Source organism: Athene noctua, chromosome Z (genome assembly GCF_965140245.1).
Source record: "Athene noctua chromosome Z, bAthNoc1.hap1.1, whole genome shotgun sequence".
Taxonomy (NCBI): Eukaryota; Metazoa; Chordata; class Aves; order Strigiformes; family Strigidae; genus Athene; species Athene noctua.
This window is the reverse complement of record NC_134077.1, coordinates 34559585-34581312: the sequence shown is the minus strand read 5'-3', so window position 1 is coordinate 34581312 and position 21728 is coordinate 34559585. Positions and strand designations below refer to the sequence as shown.

Below are 21728 nucleotides of genomic sequence, written 5' to 3'. Positions count from 1 at the left end.
GAGATGATGTCTAAATTCTATTAAGGATGAAAGCATGTGGAAAGCAATTCATGAGCTTCTCATCCTTTAAGCAACTTCGTGACCTACCACCAAAGAGCAATACCAGTTTATTGTGGCTTTTTCAGTTTTTCCCCCTTCCAAGTGGAACAAGCAAGCCTCTGTGTCCCAGAATACACCAGAAATGTTTTCATACTTGAGTCATTTATCTCTGAAGACCTACTATTTAGAGGATTGTCTGAATCCTATGCCAGCAACCAACCACATTCATGCCACTCTGGATCTAACCATGATCTCTGAACAACTTTTGGGCCACACTAAACCAGTCCTTTGCTAATAACCACATTTGCGTACTTCACTTCAGACAGGACAGATCTTTCACCATCAGAGCACTGGGACCGCCGATACTGACGGTAGCTTCGAGGGGAATGTGAATGCCTAATGCGGATTGGGTCCCCTTGAGTCCTAAGAGAGACACAGAATTCACAATGGTAAGTTAGTAAACCAGATATTTGGCACAAAAACATAAACTCGACTGCAGACTGAGATACTCTCATTTCTTACTGAAGTGTAACAGACAGCTTCTTGCACTTGCTGAATGTAGAAGGCTGATACTTTTCTTATGGTCCTGTACTTGGAATTCAATGCTTTAGAAGTGCAAAGGTCACGAACTAGCATGCCTATATTTGAGAATGAAACTACTTATTAAAGAATGCATCAATATATACAGCTTTAACATCAGCCTTGTCTGTTTAGTAGTGTTGTGGAAGCACATTATAATACATAGCAAGATCCCCTTTCTGTGACATGCAGCTGCTTGCACTGACACATGGCATTGCAAATGTCAATTATCTCAGTGAAATAGATGTTGATTCTTAAGGAAAAGCTATGCCCTGGCAGCTGCCCATGACAAGCAAGGAAAGGGGTTGAAAAGGTCAAACAGTGCCTTAGATGATCAGAATAAAAATTTAAAAGAAAGCAGAAGTTTAGGAAATAAATTGATTGTTTGTTTGCAATCAGTTCTCCCTGATTCCATAGTGTAACATAACAGTAACATAAAACAGTTCGATGGATGGCATACAGAACATAGAGACATCCAGCAGGTTCACAAGTGTGTGGAGAGATAGGGAGAGATGATTATTTTTTTCATATTTTGGTAAGAGAAAACATTAAGTTTTAAAATTATTAAGTATCTTCACCCAAAGCATCCTAGATGAGCATCTGGAGTACATAAAATCTTCAGAGATTATGTGTAAACCCAATCCCATTACAGTATGACAGAGTTCACAGTAAAATAAGTGGGCTTTTATATTCAAAAGAAAAATGCTGACATAAACTCACTCAATTTTAGTGTATGGAATTTCTTTCAATTGCTCCTCAGACAGGCCAGATGGATCCACAAGCTCCTTCCTAAAAAGGATTAAGCAAATTAAAAAATTAACAGTAGCTACCAACTGCCAAACCATTCTTATTTTTATTGTATTAGGCTGAAAAGATTTACTGAAACAAGCTGTTGTCAGCCCTGAAGCTATCTTGACATCAAAATAGGAAACCTATTAAGAAACATGTCTAACTTCACCTTGATTGCTTAAACTGCATGTTGCATCCTGTTCTACCTTCCTCTCACCTCCCTGCAAATTTCATCTTGTTGCTTCACAATATACATGAACATGGTGCATAATGAACTTCGAATATGATTTAGAACATCTAACTACCTTCCTAACTGGTAGTTCTACAGCATATGGGGCCTCATCTTAAAAGTGTTAGTACTACAAACAAGGACATTCTGGAAGCCACAGAGGAATAAATCTCTAAAAAGCTGTATTCAGTTCATTAATTATTCACCTACATACAATAGTCATCTGTATTCAGTGCATTCAGTGATCTGCAGTATCTTCTACACATAGCAGGTCATTAACACCCTCATCATTTCCTGTGGCAAACACTGAATCAGAACTCAATGCCTTAGAGCCACAGTGCAGGGGATGTAAATAACATTAGGGGCAAACCAAGCAGTCACTCAGACCCTACAAGGACCATACTTACTGAATATGTTTCCATAGTTCTTCTTTAGCTTGTACATCTGGGCTTCTCCTACAAATATCAACGACAACAAAGGCAGCACTGTGAAAACCATCATCTGATATGTTGCTGTTCAAATAACTTTTAAAAGCACAGACACCGCACAGAAATCATAGTAAATGTAATCCACCAAGGACTTCAATTTTAAGGTTTGTTATCTCAGAAAATGCATTAAACTTCATTACTTTAGTTCAACTAAAAAGTCATTTCTTGAACAACAGGCTCTCAATCACAATTCCTCTTCCACTAGCCTTCAGCAAGAGTGTATATAAAATATAAAAAAACAGAAGAACTCAAACCAAATCAATGTCCAGCTACTGCCACACCTTATCCAGCTGATGACAACGTGTTTTGGAACAACACTTTTGTAAAAGGCCCTCAGAAACGTCCTGTGGCTCACAGAGCCCTTTGTAGGCAGGAGGAGGGAAGGGCCACAACAGGCTGACACACCAGTAATCCCTGGCCATTCCCAGTGAGCACCAGTAAAGACAACCCGTTGCTCATCTGCAATCGCATTACAGCCTCTCACTTTCTCGTCATTTCCCAGAAAGGCTTCTGCTCACTTAATTTACCTTTGTGATGTCCAGGACAAAAACTCAACAATCAACAAATGGAACCAGCAAGCATGCATACTCATGCACACTTGCAAGTACTTTAGCAAGTATTTCATTCACAGAGAAAGTACTTAGCCAAAATTGCAATACCCCTGTTGCAGACAGAGATGTAGTAAAGCAAGACTGAATGGCACGCCTCACATTTTTCACTGAACTACAGAAGACTGTCTCCAAAGTGGATTCCCTTTGGTTTTATTTTTCTTAACCTTTTTGTTGCAGGGTTAGGGCAAAACCACCACAGTTGCTGAAGCTGAACCTAGAATTTGCCAAAAAACATGCAGAATAATAGATTAACTAAGCATTTTACACAGTGGCAGGGACTAGATGTGAATGGAGATATCAGATAACTCTTTTCATTGAGATTATACAAACTTAGTGTCAGCAGCAAGACTGTTCCATACCATCTGACATGTGAGGAATGCAACTTTTAGACAGACTCAACATGCAGTTCCCACTAAAGTCACATAATCAGATCATACAGCATTCTGCTTTTTTCCTTAAACAAGAAGGGCCTATCATATTCAGAGATGGTTTTGGAGTAATATAATCCAAATGGAAATGAACATCAAGGAGGACAGCAGAGTTCTGCATTTTAGCATCTGTTAAATCAACTTTCCTTTGACCAGTTACAGAGCGGCATCAGAAATAATTCCAAACTGCTCTTTAGCACTAACAGTTTCACTGTTTTCTTATTTCACCATTACTGTGTTTGGCTCATTTCAAGACTTCAGCCTAGGAATAATATTCAGAGACACCTATATTGTAGTAAATCTATTACAGATAATGTAAAGGCAGATTCTTTAGAGATGGTAATGTTTGGGGTTTTTTTTAGATGTTACAGTTGCAGAAGTACTGGGAGATACTAGTTTATTGAACTATAAACGCCAGAAAGAGACAGAACAGTGCGAAAGAAACTTACATTTATGATTCCCTAGTGGGACTAATATGAACTAACCCATAACCTTCTCAGGTTCCAAGGTAGCAATGGCTTTCTAAGCAGTGTGATGCAGTCACCCCAGACAATTTCCATCCTTGACGGACTGCTCTGCTGCCCGTTCTGACCACTCAGGTCCTCATGACAGCAACAGCTATGGCCATGAGTAGCTTGTAGTCTGATTTTTCTCAACATTCAGAGATTTTTGTGGCATTGCATTTGTATTTATTATAATGCATTTAATTTTCTCTGATTTTCACTTCTGCTGTCTCTCCTTCTCTCCTTCTTACCTCTGTTCGTGCTGTTTTTAACTCCCTGTTGAAATAGCCTGCTATGCAGTGCCATTTAACAGCCTTTTTGAACCCTCAGTTTTGAATTGATTTCTTCTTCCATGGAACCTCTTGCTCACAAAACAGGAGCTACAAAACCTGCATTCAGCCTGGAGCTGGAAAGATAGCCATCCTCTTCCAAGGGTCAATAATCAGGCAGTGGGGAATGCAAAAGCTCACTGAAAAAAAGGGCTGCTTCTCCAGGGACCCTTTCTAATGCTTACAGGCCCTAGTCTGCCTGAGGAATCAAAGCCCCAAGGCCACTCTCAAACCGAAGATCCCCACAAAGCAGAGTACTGTGCACACCACTGACCCATCTGATCAGTTCATGGCTTTTACTTATTCATAGAAATAGAACAGTTCAGGATGTGGCCTTAAGTCTCATGCTTCAACAAACATCATGTGAAGCCTCACCTACAATAAGAAATATTTTGTGGGGCAATGTGGAAAAAGAGTGTTTAAATAAGAAGTCATCTTAGTTTCTCCATTTTCTAGGAACTCTGCCTCCTGCCTTCTGCGGCCAGCTCCAGGCATTTAATTCTGTGATCTCTGCCATTATCCCTCCTTCCACCCCTGCAAATACACTGATATGGAAACCACTGCTGTAAAATGCAGGCTTAGAAATATGGCATTCCATAAAAAAAAAAAAAGGAAAAGGGCTAAACACTATGATTCCTCAGAGCAAACTGCTTTTATGAATTCCCATCTCAACGTTGTTTATTTTCCATCTGTTTAAGAAGCGTTACCATACTGGGATAACCTCAAAGCATTTATTCAAACTAACTCTCCACAAAAGAATATCCAGAAATATGATACAGATGAAGTCTCTTAACAAAAGTATTTTCCTTCCAAAGCTGGTTCCTGCTTCCTTTAAGGGCAAAATGAAGAAAAGTCTACAAAAAGAAAGGTCTTGTTTAGATGAAATGTAGGTACTGCATATACCAAATAGGAAATCAGTGTATAGTTCTTAACAGCCCACAGCAAAGCAATCCATCTATTAAATATTTAAAGCCAAATCACAATTCCTCTTTCACTTTGTTTTCACCTTTTACTTGTGAATTTTTTTAGAACTAACAGTTTTGACATATAATGTACACTCAGATTGTCCTATTGCAGTATCTGAATCAACAGCTTCTGGACCATTTGTACACTAACCAGATTCGCTAATGCACAGGAAACCTAATGGGAATTACCAGTAAGTGGTGAGTCTCCAGGGGGTTTTTTGTTTATTTTTATATAATTTTCACAAGCTTGAATAACTCTACACATTAATAAGGTCTACATTATTTTTTGTGCCTAAGTCTGCACCCTTATTAGTATTTCAGTTTGAGTCACAAATGGTAAATTTAAATAGCCATGGAATTTTAATGGCCATTCTTCTTAATTAAAAAAAGCCCTTTGGCTACACAGATGTTTAACATGAACTCTTGAAAATAAACCCTGTAGAACTAGAATTGGGAGCTCTCTCTATTTGCTGATTCCTCTAGGAGAAAGAAAGGTCAAATTCTTGTAATATATTTTTATTCCTGAGACCAAGGAGACACCACCTCACCACCACCAGTGATTAATAATACTCATTATCAAACAAATGAAATGCGCTGTGCCAGGCACAGTAACAAATATTTCAGCCATTACTTCACGCTTCCAAAGTGAAACTTCTTGCTACACTGATCGTAATAAGGAACTTAATGTGAAAGACTTACCTGTACTACTAAAACAAAGGTTTTGTACAGGTTGTTAAATGTGCAAATTGAAATGACTATATGACCAGATTTAAAACCAAAACCAACCATAACCTACACCCTAGGGAATCACATTTCCTTTTCTTCTGACATGCATCCAGTCTTGTAAGCAAACAACTGAGCCACACTAAATTAAAATAAATGCTCTTAGAACCTACTGCATGTTAACAAATAAATGTCTTTTACTAAACTTTTACTAAAGCACTTTGAAAGCAACTCCCATTTTAGTTTTTTGAGTTCCTACTGGTGTCTATTAAGAATCTCTGCCATACTTCAGAGGTTTGGGCTTATTTTGTCGTTTTGATTTTGTTTTTTTTAACTGAAGTGTGACAAAAGACAAAAAGGAGGCATTTATTGATCACTGACACAGTAGGGAAAAAAATGAGAAGCCATCCAAAATATTCAGGATTTCCTTATTTCTTTGCTTCCTCTAGGACCTTACCTTGTTAAGTAAGATACTACACCTTTAAGTTTTTTGCTAATAGGAGTTTAAATAAAATACAACTCAGAATGTCACTGTGCTGCAAAATAAAACCCATTTCCTAAATTGTTAGCCACAAGAGGGAGCCCGTGCTGTCCAAGCAATGAAATTTACTTGGCCTATGGGAAAAAAGGAAAGTTGGCTATAAATTTATCTAACCATTATTAACACATTTCCTAGTTGGCAGCACTTTCTGTATACAGTAAAAAATGTAAATCAAACTTAACCAGCTATATTTTGTGGATTCCATACAAGTGAGTTTTAATATTCCTGATTTTTAGTAATACATCATTGTACAGTTACACCTAGTAACATTTGACTTTTGTGCAGCTGAAAGTGAACAAGTCTGTGCAAAGCCAGTTACAGTAGAAATTCCAACATTTGGAATTTTAATGGAAAATTCTATTTCTCATAAAAGAATGAAAACTGTACACCACGAAACGAGACAGAAATGAGTTCTAGCAACATGGGCAACTGAAAACAGAACTCAAGTGGATTTTAGTACTGGAAACTTCAGTGTAGATTACGGTTTCAAGAGGTATAAATGAAATAATCATTTAAGGCACTACACGGTTTCTCTTTGTAAGTCTTATATGAAATGTAAATCTAAGAAAAGACATTAATGGGAAGTACCTGTGTTGTGTGTTATAGAGGTCACACATTACACCATGAGCATCAGGGCAGGCAACTCATCCTGATGCAGGCAGTGAGAGTGGGGATACAGTTTCAGTGACTGCTCTCTCTTGCCTTCTCTTCCAGTGCCTCATAGATGCTCTCCTGGCACTCTTCAACACCATGGGTCCTGCCCTGCCCTGCCCTGCCCTGCCCTATCTGCTGGGCACGCTGATGCTGGTGCTGCTTTGGACAGTTGCTTGGATGGCACATTAGGCTGGACACAAACATGATACAAAACAGTGTGTCTATACCCCCCAAAGAAGCCATTAGAAGACAAACATAAATTAAAAGAAACCAGCGTTTTCATTAGTTTGAGAAAATAAATTTTAGAAGCTGACAACTTCACCATGCCAAAACCAGCTGTTAGAAGGAACAGCACTGTTCCTCATTGAAATTCTGGCATCAGGATGCATTAAATCACTGACTGCTGCTTGCCAGTGGTAATCTGACATGGAGACATCTGCAGCTGGTCTCATCTGGAACAATATCACAGACATTATATGATTAAACAAGTGTTCATGCATTTCACAAAAAAGCCTGCATCTATCACAGAAAATTTAAATGTTTTCACAGACCTGCTGCCCAGAAGAGGGGAATCACTGTCCCCATTACAGAACTAACATTCAATAAGTCACAAAACTGTCCAGGACTCCATGCAAGGTGATGGAGACAGTTCTTGACCGGCTCTGTTACGAAGCCCTTCCCGCATTATTTATGCCCTGAAATTCAAATCACTAAATGAAGGGGATTTGACCACAAAGACAAATCTCCTAATGTGAGAATGTGCCATGTGAAAGTCTCTGTTCCTCAGCAGCTGAGGGCCACCAGACTGAAGATATTGCTCCCACTTTTTAACATGCTACAGCAGCCTTGATTTTCATGTCAAAGAGGGCAAGGGTTACATACGATCGTGATCTGTGCCTGGATCGCCGGTAGTTTGGATCCACCTGGTTTTTCTCCTTTTGTCTCCGTAGCACAGCTTCCCACTGAGGAGCTGAGTCAACCATGTCATTCTCTTGCCGTAATCTGCAAAAGTACCAGCAGTTTAGTCTGAGATCTCTGTTGCAGGATGCTCTGAGAATCAATGAGGTTTTTTTTTCTCATAAAAATCCAGCTATTGCAATGCAATGCTTTAACTTTTTCTTTTGCTATATTTTAATTAATGTTCCCAAACTACATTAAAATATAAGAACCTGTATTAAAGAAAATTCAGATTTGTTATTTAAAAACAGCATAAGCCAAAAATGAAACTACACAGGCCATTAAGAACAGACACACAACTTGAATTTGTCTTCCCAGCCTAAGCCAAACATCTAGAAATTTTTTCCTGTTTACATATTCTAGCACACTTCATCTACAGCAAGTGTAAGCACCACATCATGATACATGGCTCTACTGCTACAACTTTTCCAAATGCGTTGTTGCATCACGCACCCTTCCTAGAATCCAGGGAAAGTCCCCCAGGGATGCCTTTGGCAAGTTCCCACTCAGAGGAAGTGGTCTCTTCACCTGGACCTGCAACAAAGCTCAGGATGCATGCAGATCTCCCTGGCTGCTCCAGACACATATAATCCTGCACCATTCCCTGTGGCTGTGGCCCCTGTCTCTGCTTCTGTGCTGCTTCTTTCTAAAATCCATGAATCCATTATGGAAACATAGTACAAATTAAACCAAATGTCAAAACCTATAAATTCAGCATGTTTGTTAGCAGGCTGAAGTAACTCTACAATGACACAACCAGCTAGGCCAACCTGTGAGCCATTGTTTGGCCATTCAAAGCTCTACAGACGCATCACAGTTTTGGGGTTGTAGGTATCAGTAGCATGATGAAGTGCTAAGGTGGAACAAATGGATATGCTTAGTCAGTCACAGCAGCGAATTTAAAATGCAGCAGGGATTTAGAAATAACCCTGAAATATACCACTCATAGTGGTTCTCGTAGGATGGTACAACTGGCATACTGAAGAAACCAGAGGAATTTAACAAAAAATGGGAAGACTGACAGATAAAACAAACAAACAAGCCAACAGAGATAAAGAGATTACACTGGCGATGTGACTGAGGAAATGCAAAGCATGCTGCTATTGTTGCTCTTCACTACAGATGTATCCTTCTCCTTGAGTTTTGAACTGTATCAGGCTAAACTGGCTACACAGGCTCCTGCTCTTCCTTTAATTGATTATTCTCTTGCATGTGTAATGAACTTTGAGCTGGATCCTCAAGTACTGTAAACGGTCACAATTCCACCAAATGGTACTGAGCATCTGGAGAAGACCGCAACATCAGGTTTTGATTTCTGAGTAAATCTTTTTAAACCTGTAATCTGGTGATGGGGATTAACATAAACTGCAAAGGATTTAGTAGAAGAACTCAAACAGCAACAAGTAATGAATTGTGATTTTCATCCTAAATAATCCAATTTGTGGACACAACTATCATCCCACATGGTATAAACACAATCAACAATGTCCCCCACATACAGCAGTCACTTGCAAAATAAGACACGTGGCTGCCAGACCGGCGCTGCTGCCATGGGTCATGGGTCTGACTGCTTGCCAGTACCTCGCCCCATCTCTCCCAAACAACTGAAGTAGACAGCTGTGCTCGGAGGGAGGCATTCAGATGCTTGCCATAAAATAACCAAGAGCTACTCATTCTTTTCAGGAAACTCACACAATGCAGAAGAGCACAAGGTCTGTACTCCAGCACACTTTAAACACATAAGATCCTGCACCTCTGTGTTTGAAGCCACACTTCCACACTGACCCTCTCATTAAGGGAGTAAACACATCATTTCTGATCCGGTCCATTCTACTAATCTAGTAGAAGAGCATCTGCTGCTGCATGGCAAGCACAATCCTTAGCAATGTATTCATTTACCCCAAAGTACTTCGTATTTCTACTCTGCCTACTTTCTTCTACTTGTAACACACACAGTGTTCATCACTGTTCTTTATCTCTTTAATTTGAGCGAAATACTGAAAATCTGAATACATAACTATTAAAACAAGCAGCGTCAACACACTTGAAGTACTGTTGTACTGCAGAACTCTTACTAGATGGAGATGCAAAGAAATAAAGCATTCATTTTGCAGCTGCGAAGAAAAGTACTATGCTCACATTTAACAATGTAAAGGATGACCAAGGTAACACAATCTCTACATAAATTACATTATTTAGATGCAATGATCAAATCACAACAATTTTGGGGCAAAATCTTTAGTAACAGAGGTGGCAATCAAAAAAAAAAAAAAAGTGGAAATTTTAACTCGAAATGTGAATTTCTATTTTAAATGTATTTTTGACAAAAAAGTGTTGCCCCTGTACTCCAATACAACTTCCCTTTCATTCTTTTAACTTTTTTCTCCCACAAGGGAACAAGTTGATTTACGCCTTATAGAAAAAAAATCCTTTTTACTGGCATATGAAATAAATCCAGTTGAGATTAATAGCTATCACAGTGGCAATTTAGTTGCTGTTTGCAGGAAGACTTGATGGTAAAACGGAAAGTCGTAAGACTATCATCACTCATCTGTTGACTTTGAGATATTTTTCCCCATTTCAGATGATACGTTTATGCAATGATAAATTCTCTTAAGACAATCTGAAGATTTGATTCTTCAAACCTCATTCAAAATATCTGAGTGCAAAGTTATCATTTAGTTACAATGTAAAACAAGAGGGGCTTGTTGGAGATGTGAAGGTCAAAGGCAGCCTTGGCTGCAGTGACCATGAGATGGTGGAATTCCAGACCCTGAGAGGAAAAAGGAGGTAAAAAAAAAGATCACAGCCCTGGACTTCAGGAGAGCAGGCTCCAGCCTTTTCAAAGACCTCCTTGGAAAAGTCCAATGGGTTAAGGCCCTGAAGGGAAAAGGGACCCAAGAAAGCTAGTTAATATGCAAGTATCACCTCCTCCAAGCGCAAAAAAAAGTCATCCCAGTGAGTAAGAAGTCAGGCAAAAATGCCAAGAGGCCTGCATGGAAGAACAAGGAGCTCCTGTCAAAGCTCAAACACAAAAAAGAAGCATACAGAAGGTGGAAGCGAGGACAGGTAATGTGGGAGGAATACAGAGACATTGTCCGAGCATGCAGGAACGAGGTTAAGAAAGCCAAAGCTCAAATGGAATTGAATCTGGCCAGGAATGTCAGAGGCAACAACAAGGGCTTCTATAAGTAGAGAGGTGACAAAAGGAAGGCCAGGGCCCACTGCTGAATGAGGCAGGGGAGCTGGTGACACAGGACATGGAGAACGCTGAGGTACTGAATACCTTCTTCACCTCAGTCTTTACTAGAAAGACTAGCCTTCAGAAATCCCAGGCCCTAGAGACAGGGGGAAACGCTGGAGCAAGCAAGACATAACCCTGGTGAAAGAGGATCAGGTAAGGGAAGACTTAAGCAAACTGGGCATACATAAATCTATGGAGTGACAGGTGCAGAGGGGGCTGGTTGATGTCACTGCAAGGCCTCTCTCAACAATCTCGGAATGATTATGACAACTGGCAGAAGTGCCCAAGACTAGACGAAAGAAAATGACACTCATGTCTTCAAGAAGGACAAGAAGGAGCACCTGGAGAACTACAGGTTGGTCAGCCTCACTTCAATCTCCAGAAAGGTGATGTTGCTACTAATCCTGGAAACCATTTCCAGGAACATGAAGGGCAAGAAAGTACCAAAGGATAGTCAGCATGGATTCACCAAGGAGAAGTCATGCTTTACCAACTAGAGAAACTTCTACAACAAAATGACTGGCTTGGTAGATGAGGGGCTATCAGTGGACATTGTCTATCTGGCTTCAGGAAGGCTTTCAATACTGTCTCTCCACAAGATCCTCATAGAGAAGCTCTTGAAGTATGGGTTGGATGAGCAGACAGTGACGTGCATTGAAAACTAGCTGAACAGACAGACCCAGAAGATGGTGATCAGTGGCACGAAGTCTGGTTGGAGGCTATTAATTAGTGGTGTATCCCAGGGGTCAATACTGGGTCCAATCCTGTTTAACATCTTCATTAACAGTCTAGATGATAGGGCAGAGTGCACCCTCAGCAAGTTTGCAAATGACACCGAACTGCGAGGATGGGCTGCTACACCAGACAGTTGTGCTGCCATCCCGAGAGACCACAACAGGCAACTGGAACCTCACACAGTTCAGCAAGGGGAACTGCAAAAGCCTGCACCTGGGGAGGAACAACCGCAGGCACCAGTACACGCTGGGTGACACCCAACTGGAAAGCTGCTTTGCAGAAAAGGCCTTCGAGGTCCTGGTGGACACAAAGTTGAATATGAGCCAATAATGTGCTCTTGTGGCAGACACAGCCAATGGAGAAATGTTCCCAGCAGGTCAAGGGGCATGGTCCTTCCCATCTTCTCAGCACTAGTGAGTCCAGTTCTCAGCTCCTCAGTACAAGACAGACATGGACACATTGAAGGGACACCAAGATGAAGGGACTGGAGCATCTCTCCTAGGAGGAAAAGCTGAGAGAGCTGGGACTGTTCGGCATGGAGAAGAGAAGGATCGGGAAGGATCTTATCAATGTATATACACACCTGAAGGAACAGGGCAAAGAGGATGGAGCCAGGTTCTTTTCAGTGGTGACCAGAACCACTGAACAGGACCAACAGGCACAAACTGAAAGACAGGAGGTTCCCTCTGAACATCAGGAAACACTTTTTCCCTGTGAGGGTGACTGAGCACTGGCACAGGTTACTCTGGGAAACGGTAAAAGTCTCCCTCCTTGGAGATACACAAAAGCTATCTGGAAATGGTCTTGGGCAATTGGGTCTAGGTGTCTGGGTGGCACTGGACCAGACAACCTCCAGAAGACCCTGCCAATCATTCAGTCATTCTGTGATTCTAATCAGATGCATCTTCTAAGTGTAGTCAAGTAGAAGACTATGCTCCAATACACATTTACTAGTCTACTAGTTTAATGTATTTTTATTCACACAATAAATTTTGACCACAGTATTAAAAAAAAGCAAATACATTTCTTCTGTGATTGAAATATGGTCATCATAGGTTCTTCCTCAACTCCATATGAACATCTGCTTAGGATAAAACATTCATATGATGGAGTGAAACCTCAAACACTGATTGAGATCAAGTAAGCAGTTTCTTTCTAACCTTTTTCCAGTGTTGTCCCTTCAGAAGTTCTCATCTGCATTTCTGTTTTTCTCTGATAATTTGTTTTCATCTAATAAATAGTTCATAGTGATCTCTTCTCATGGGAATACTATATTCTACTCTTCTGTGATGAGAAGAAGATTCTTTTGGGTAATGTGAGTATTCAGTCATTTTATTGCAATAAAACAATACCACTTTGTGTCTTCTTGTGCTAGGGACATGATTATCATACTGAGAAATAGATTAGTATTAACCTATGCAACAGGTTGAGTAACAGCCGTTATGAGCCTCATTATATTGTCCCTTTTAACCCTGCTAGGGCTGGCTCAGCTGTGCTAACAGGAAGACTATTCAATGCCTATGTCCCTTCATCTTATTATATTCCCATTGTGGCTGCAAACAAAATGCAGAAATGCATGATGACTGGTGGTTTTCCTGTACCTGATGACAAGGAACAAGTCTCAGAACCCCAGCTCACTTAGCACTTGTTTATTTTAACACTGACAATGACTTCTTATCTGGTCTGATTTCAAATGACCACCTAAGAGTAAGAGATGCTGCAACATTAACATTTTTGATGTATGTTATAATTCTGAAAATGTGAAAAACATGAAACAATCCCCACAAATTGATTTTTTTTTTCTTTTTAATTTTAAGCACTTTTCCATGAGGTGAGGAAGGGTTGGTAAAAGTCCCTTTTTTTTTTCAGAAAACCTTTGTACAATTCAATCTTTATATTGCAAGAAGCTTCTTATGACCAGTCTCTAATTTCCTTCACTTGCTGGTGGAGCTCTCTGAACATGAAGTTTCAGAGAAGAAAAAAACCTGGCAAGAATGTTCTAAGAGGAAGGGATACAAAATACCATTTACCTACTGAAATACACTCAGCATTTCATTCAAACATCAGAGCTCACGTGGAAAATAAATCTTCCATGCACACTAGATTATTGGTTAGCCTAGTATCTCACAAGACTGTGCTCTAATTTAAGTACAGTCCAAAGAATCTCATGACATGGCTCAGATATGCTTTATACCAGCCCATTTGAAAGTCACAGTGATTTTTAGCATCTCTCAGTATTGCAAGTCATGCTTAAAATATTACTACAATGCATATTTATGCAGCAATATCTAGCATAGAATTATTTTTAAGAGCTTCCAAATATCTGAAAATCATTTATCACTCATAGTACTGCATGTGAGATAACAAGAAACTGTGGCAGCTTGTGCAGACGGCTTTAGAAAATTTTTCTTAAACAACTTTTCTTTGTCCAGTGACATTTCTCTTATGCTCTGTTTCTGCAATATAAAGAAATTCTATGTGCTTTTTAGAAACACATTTTCATAAATAACTCTCAAATGTTGTTATTTCAAGTGCAACATAAAAGCTCCCGTTTTAAAGGATTTTTTTTTTCTACAATAAATTAGTTGTTATGCTAACTTTTTCATATCAAGAACAAGAAAAGTAGGATACAGAAAACAAAACTTGCTAGCATCACTTGATATTAACTACTGTTGTCCTATTAAAAGCTGATGCTGTTCAGATTTTGGGTTTAGGCCCACACTTTACATTTTGGAAAATAAAAATACTTATAAAATTAAATGCATGCATTTAAAAACAACACTAGTTTCAGATCCATTAAAATATTTTTACTATTCTCCTCAAAAATGTATTTTCTGCTAGAATTCTGCACTTGAAATTTTTGAAGTATTAAGTATGTGCTGTGAATACCTTGTCATCACCATTATCCACTTTATTTGCATTAATATTGCAAGTCTTTTGTAGATGTGCCCCATATTTGGTTTTGCTGTTGTTAATGAGTTCTTCCCAAGCAACAGGAGTGTATGCATTTAATGCATACACCTATGAGATATATATATGTTTTGGCAATTATTTATCTTCTTAATGACCTTAAGATGCCTCAGGAGGACTATATACATATAAAACATGTTAGATTCTTTCTTACTAAGTCTATCTCAGAAAAGTCCATCTCCATTTTTTCGTGTTTCATTTCTCTGCACCTAAAATACATAAAGGTCACCTGTTTCTCTTCTTCCGATGCTCTCTGTTGGAATTTTCTGATTCACTGCCACTGCTGGTGTTACAGCGAGACCGTGATCTGGAGAGGAAAAAAGCAGTATCTCAAGATGTATTTATCTACTAATGTTCATTCCTTGTTTAGAACTTCAGTACTTTTGACAATACTGCAAAGACATTACTAGGAAAATCAGAATTAAAAGACTCTAGAAGGCTTGTCTACACCTGTAAGTCATATTATCTTTTTCTCATTAACTGATTAGGAATAACTGCTTCAAAAGTAGTGCAGTCAAGAGTACAGTGTCAGGTGAGCGCTATTTGCCTTTTGAATCATTCCACTGCATTTTTGTTTGGTTGGTTTATTTTATTTTACCTCTCAGAATTCTTTGTGTATATACCACAGTGAAATGTTTCTTTGAGGTGTGAAACATTTTATCTTTAAACTGTATGCATACTGGCTCTTTCTTCTTGTATATTTATAGGACACCCAAGAGAAATGATACAGGTTCTGGAGGAAAAACAAAATGCGCATCAGATCTATCTTTTTTTACCCACCTCAACTTCCATCTGACTTCTAGTAAGTTCGTATCATTTTTCAAATGTTAGAAAGCATGGAATACCACTATCACTATGATTCTGCTGATCTTTATAAATACAGAAAGGCTGAAGTGCACACATTGACAGGTGTGTGTACCAGCACAGCTTTGGGATAACCCAAGGCACAGCTACAAAGATGGTATGTCACATGAGGAAAAAGTAATAAAGCAGTTACTTCTGTATCGCCTCTAACTGCAAAGCTTCAAATGGCAAGGTGACATTTATGGCTTTGATCATTTGTTACTGAAAAAGACTGGTGGAACAGGCTGATGTTGAACTTCAAGAAGAAAATGGGTATATGACTACCTGGAGGCAAACTCCTCTTAGTGGACAGAAATGCTTGGCCCCTACTATCTGAAAGAGACCCTTAAATCCTTGATTGCCACTGATAAACATTTTGGAGCAGACAGACCAGCTGTCAGGGCCCTGGTCCTAGAAACCAGGGTTCTGTTACTGTACTGCTGGGTTAGGTCCTAAAAAATAGCACTCTCATCAAAACCTGGTTTGGACCATTCTTCAGTGCGATGATAGTCTCTGAATGCCTCCAAAGAAAGACATGTTTCTCTGCAACACTGATGGCCTAGCTGATTAATGATTGAAATTGACCAATATTAACATGAGCTGACCTAGAAGGATTTAGATATATCTAGAGTTAGAATCAGTGATGGTTTTGCTGCAATGGATAATGGAAATTTTCATCTGAGGTGTCTGGGCATGAAATAGAAGATATAAGGGGATAACTCCTGATGCTGCTGGCAGAGACACATACTTTCTTGTGCCTCCTGGCTTTTCGTTTGCTCTTTGAAAAGACACTTTCATAAGAGGACAGATTTGTTAAACTACACCTCGAACAAGCTGAGGACTGAAGGCACTTCATTAGGTGTAGGTAACAGGCAAGGGGACACATTTTGTGACAAGGTTAGAGGCTACTGACAAGCACCAGTTCACTGCATGTTCTAACAGTTTAAGGGGAAGAGCCCAATCAGGATGAGAAAAGATGAGAGAGAATTCCTAGAGTACAGGAACAGTTGCAGTATGGACCTCCCCTGAGTGTCCTATCTGGTCAGGAACACATCACTCTACCCTCTGCCTCTGAAACTAGGACATTGTTATAGATGTCCTTCTGACACAGTGGACAGTCTTAGGAATTTGCCCATAATACCAGTGAATTATGGTTGGTTTTATCAAATTTCTGCGGCATTAAATGCCTCAGTGTATGGAGTGCAGTCTTGCTCCTCTTCTAAACTTGGGAATCATTATCTCAAATAGATTCCATTCAAACAGGAATGCTTTAGAATAACAGGACAATTAAAGCCTAGAAAAATCAGTTCAACCCAGCTTGTCTGAAGGGAATAGGCTCAGAAGAGAGAAATTTCCTCAGAGAAGAAGCAGAAACCTCTCCCCATCATCAAATTTCATGGCTCATAATTGAAAGCTTAGAGGCTCAGCACAGCCACCTTCCGAGGTAAAAATACATATTTCTGGGTTAAGCTCAAAGTGGGGATGAGAAAGATGTATGCTACAACAGAAAAATATAACCCAAACGAAGAAGGAAGATTAAAAGATGGTGTCCAAAAAAATTGACTCAAGCACATTCAGAGAGTACAGAGCAATAAATGCCCTAGAACCGCAGCAGACCTTACAGGCCCCAAAGTATACCTTTTTCCCAAAAAATCTTATCAGATCTTTAATAAATATTCCACTAATCTTGAATCTCAACATTACTAGGTCATCTGAGCAACACTGTTCTTTCATACTTCCAGGTTATCGGAGTGACTCTGTTCTACCTTTCACAGCGCTTCAAGTATTTTCTTGTGCTGATATAAGCAATTTATCCCGTGAGGTACCAAGGCAGCAAAAATCACACCATGACAGGAGAAGCGTGAGATAAAACACCCTATTTGCTCAAATCCAAGATAAGCCTCTCTAGCTTTTCAGGAATGAAAATCTGATCCACCTTTCGGATAATGAACATCAAATTAGCTTGTGCTCCCTGAAAGGAAAGCACTTGTGGGGAGACAGAAGAGGTGCTGAGCTGTTAGCTGAGTGGCAGCTGCTCATGCTGGCTGTCAGAATATTATCTTTCACTGAATACTAAACCTCAGCTTTTACTGAAATGAATTTAAAATACCAAAACCAGAAACAAATGTGGTTTCCTAAATCAGGTGCAAGAACACACATTATCCTGATCTCTGACAATTACAAAGCACCTTTCATCCTTTTTTCTCATGTTTTCTTGGTCATGCAATATACTTGATATTTTGCAGTTAGTATATCTATACGGTTTGACATAGCAGCAAGAAAGAAGGCATAGTCAGTTTGGCAAGAAACACTGAACAAATACAGTCCCGGAGAGGGCTTTGCGGGTTGGTTGCAGGATTTGGTAATTCAGAGCAACAGTTGACAGAGAAGGCTCATATTCTGGTGCAGTCCTTTTCTGATTAAAATGAGAGGAGAGTAGCCAAATTCTGAGAAAGTGGAGAAGACCTATCACAATATACAACCACAAACCTGTACATTTGTAATATAATACAGCAGGCACAGCTTTGGGAAGAGGTCCCTTCTAAGCACTGGCGTTTTCCACCTGAGATGTCTAACTAAATCCTCTCAATTTTATGTGCTGGCCATTTATCACAGGATTATTACTGGCAGCTTGTAATGCTAACATCCATCAAAAAAATAATCTGTTATCTTATGTGAGCAGTTTCCTTGACTTCCTGTGATTGTACCCAAGCTGTTTTTATCTCTGCCAGAGCTCCTTTCCCGTGCTGCAGCCATGAATCAGATCCTAGGCGTGCCTCCTTCACAAGCTTCAAGAGTCTCTCACATCAAAATGCACTGTACTGTCTCCTTTTTCCAGCAGCCAGGGCAGGAGCACAGGAGCAAGGAGAAGCACAGCACAGGGACATGGCAGGCAGATGTGTCACTAGAGAAGTCCAGATGCAAAGATCTGTCAAAAGCTCAAGTTGTTGAGGGGCACACCTAAATTCACACCACAGCATTTTATTTGGAAATGTGACAACTGGTCAAGACTGCACAGGTGAAAAAAAAGAAGCTTAAGCAAAAAAATCAGCAAGACAGTCAGAAGACCGTAAGAAGTTGCATATGCCTTTGCACCTACCTTTTGCAGAACAATTTATCTCAAATAACAGTACACATGTTTTCAAAACAGATTAATTAGAAGTGGACCGGGAGACTGGAGAACTCAAACCAAAACCTGCAGATGCAAAATCCAAAAGCTAAAACTTCTGGAACTGACTTTCAAGTTGCAGACAAGCCTTTAGTAAACTTCCACCAACTGTTTCCATCATATGGTAGTAACAATGTGCAAGGCTGCTTGTAGGAATCTGTGCTGTGATGACACTATCCTACAGAGCATTTTTAGTAAAGTAAGATAGGAAATTAAAAACTAAATAGGTGGAATACAACAAGCCTTTTAAACATTTAAGAAGATTTTTGAAAAGGAAGGAAGGGAGGGGATGCAGGGAACTAAAACATGATCAGTAACTTCGCTATCATTTCATGGCTGCTATAGATAACATATTTACCTTCCCCTTTGCTTTAAATCTGAATCTTCGCCACTGTTTTGATTTTTCCTGTGACATTAAGAAGTTTTACTGAAATACCATCAGGTCACAACACAAATAGACAAGAACTCCCATTAAAAAAAAAAAAAAACAACAAAAAAACAACAACAACAACAAAAAACCCATAAACAACAAACTTTACAAAGGTATTTTGTCAGCATAATTTAAGGCAGATTAAAAAGGACATATGCTTGTTTCCAACTTTTCAGAACACCTGTACAGTAAGTTGCAAAGGCATGATCCTAATTCAAGATCTCATTGCAAAGCCCTGACTTGCAAGGTTAAGCATAGTGTTTAGAGTTTCCTATTGTTTCCAGCATAACAAAGCCTGATGTTTTCCTCTTAACTCCAACAAAGACTGAGTAAACAACTGGCTGTTGTTATTAAACAGTTGAAAAAGGAAAGCACATGAATAAAATCAAGCTTCAGGAAGACGTAATTTAGAATCTACCTACTATTGTCAATCTTCACAAGGCTTTTAAATACAATTTGTTGTGTGGTGGTCCAAGAGAAAACTTTCTATTGGCAGACCACCTGTCCACCAAGTAGATCAGCCAAATGCAAATCTCAGATGATAAACACTTTGCATCTCAAAAAATTTCCTACACTGTTCAGTGCACAAACACTGTTCTTTTCTTGGTACAGGACAGTTTTGCACTGCACATCTCTATTCCTTTGTTTTTACAAAGCTCAACAAGTCCTTCTGACAACTAAGCTATCAATGAATCAGAAAACCCATACAGGAAACACGCTGCTATTAATACATACAAGGGCTCTATCCAACAGGGTACATCAGCATAACTATTAAATCAGAGACAGCTACACTGATTTACTTTAACTCAGGCATGAGGTCACTACACATACACCACGGGTGAGTTTCTTCACTCCTGTTCTAGACAGATAATGGCAGATAAAAGATATGGAGCAGATCTGGATCTGGAAACCTGACAAATATGAAAGCTCCACATCAAACTAGATTTCCTCATAGATACAGATGCACTGTCAGACACCCCTCTGCAAACCCTGGTTTTGAAAGCCAAACCAGTAGTCATTTCAGAGATGTCAGAAGGAGACGTAACTCCCAGATACTGGCTACTAGGCAGTCCTAGAAGACTGCAATGAATATGGCACAGTAGCTATGCTTGCCTATACTTCACAACAGATCACAGCACCACAGTACCTCAGCAATGAAAGCAGCTTCTTAGCAGGACAAATTGTCCCAAGTAACATGTAGTCTTTCAGAACTGTATCACTTCAGAACTGTGCCCGTAACTTACATTTTTGACGTACTCCAGGACACACAGCACAGAATATCCACCCATTTAATTTTACTTAAGTTACCCAATTCAGCACAAACCCATTAAAAACATATTAAGTATCTCATAGTTGTATTTTTCCTGGCTTCCTCTCTCATGTAAAGTAATTCACACATGGGACTCTAAGACAGCTTTATGGTTCATTCCTTTAATCTTTGTTGCACATAAAGCAAAGCAATGTACATAAAACAAAATACTGCTCTCTATTAGAAGCTCATTGTCAACCAAGCAACATCCATCAGTACTTTCCTTCACCAGGGAAAAATAGCAGCAGCAAGTGAAAGGATCTTGCATGTGCCAATAATGCAATTTCTCATATTTTTAACATAATTTTCCCAGTACCCAGAACAGCACATGAGCAAAGATCCTGACCAAAGCTTCCTTTCCAAAAGCAGATCTGGTATTCTTACTCCGGGGTTTTTTTGAGTAACTGGCCTCTAGTGGTACCCTTTTCCCAGGACCCAGCTGGGCCTCCAAGAATCTACTGAACACAGAGCATGCAGGACCTCAAGCTTTCCACAGTGAGAAGTTAACTGTAATTAAACCCAGAGCTCTTACCTCCTTCGGACTGGTTGCCCAGACTCATTCTCACTGCCACCTGATGGATTCCGTCGCCGAGAGTAAGGAAACTTTGGTGATTTATTGCGGTCACTGGGAGAATTATACAGCCCACTAGGGTTCGAAAGCAAGAGCAAACAGTTGACTTTAAAGACAGTTGGCTTTAAAGAGCAAGGCAGTTACAGCAGCTAATTGAGATTCAGCCTGCAAAAACTGAGAAGGCTTACACACACACTTGTATACATATTCAGCTATACATGTACATGTATGTGTGCATGCTATGTAAATACAGCAGTACTGCTTTCCAGCAATAAATATTTTACACTGAACCTTGAAAGTGTAGGAGAGAGATCTCAGCACTGCCAAGCCAACAGCTCTAAGCTTACAAAATGTAGAGGCTAGTATAGACATATTCTTTTAGCATAGTAAAATAAAATTTCTGTTCTTTTGTATGAGTTATCCATCCCAGAGCTAGGCATTCAAATGCACCTCTATTCTTTATGTTTTCCACAGATACAAGTATGAAGACTGTTCCTGCTGTGACATGTCTTCATCACAGAGATAATGCTTGGGATCATGAAACAATTTTAGCTCCAGCTCTCTGCTGTTCATCCACACAACACTCTATCAATGGTGTAGAAGTGTTTCAAGCTTCAGGTCA

At 39.6% G+C, this 21728-nt stretch overlaps 1 protein-coding gene across 4 annotated transcripts in view; it reads right to left on the bottom strand.

The window, feature by feature from the left end:
* EPB41L4A (erythrocyte membrane protein band 4.1 like 4A) overlaps positions 1-21728 on the bottom strand; it is a 155641-nt gene that overhangs the window by 6251 nt on the left and 127662 nt on the right. For 3 of the 4 annotated variants that reach the window (XM_074931967.1, XM_074931966.1, XM_074931969.1), the window contains 7 exons: positions 21068-21181; positions 19155-19202; positions 15014-15091; positions 7761-7880; positions 2044-2091; positions 1339-1407; positions 352-462 (listed from right to left, as the gene is read on the bottom strand). In XM_074931967.1, coding sequence (XP_074788068.1) covers positions 352-462; positions 1339-1407; positions 2044-2091; positions 7761-7880; positions 15014-15091; positions 19155-19202; positions 21068-21181 — 588 coding nt within the window. The remainder of the gene's footprint in view (positions 1-351; positions 463-1338; positions 1408-2043; positions 2092-7760; positions 7881-15013; positions 15092-19154; positions 19203-21067; positions 21182-21728) is intronic. The other variant, XM_074931968.1, reaches the window with a different exon arrangement.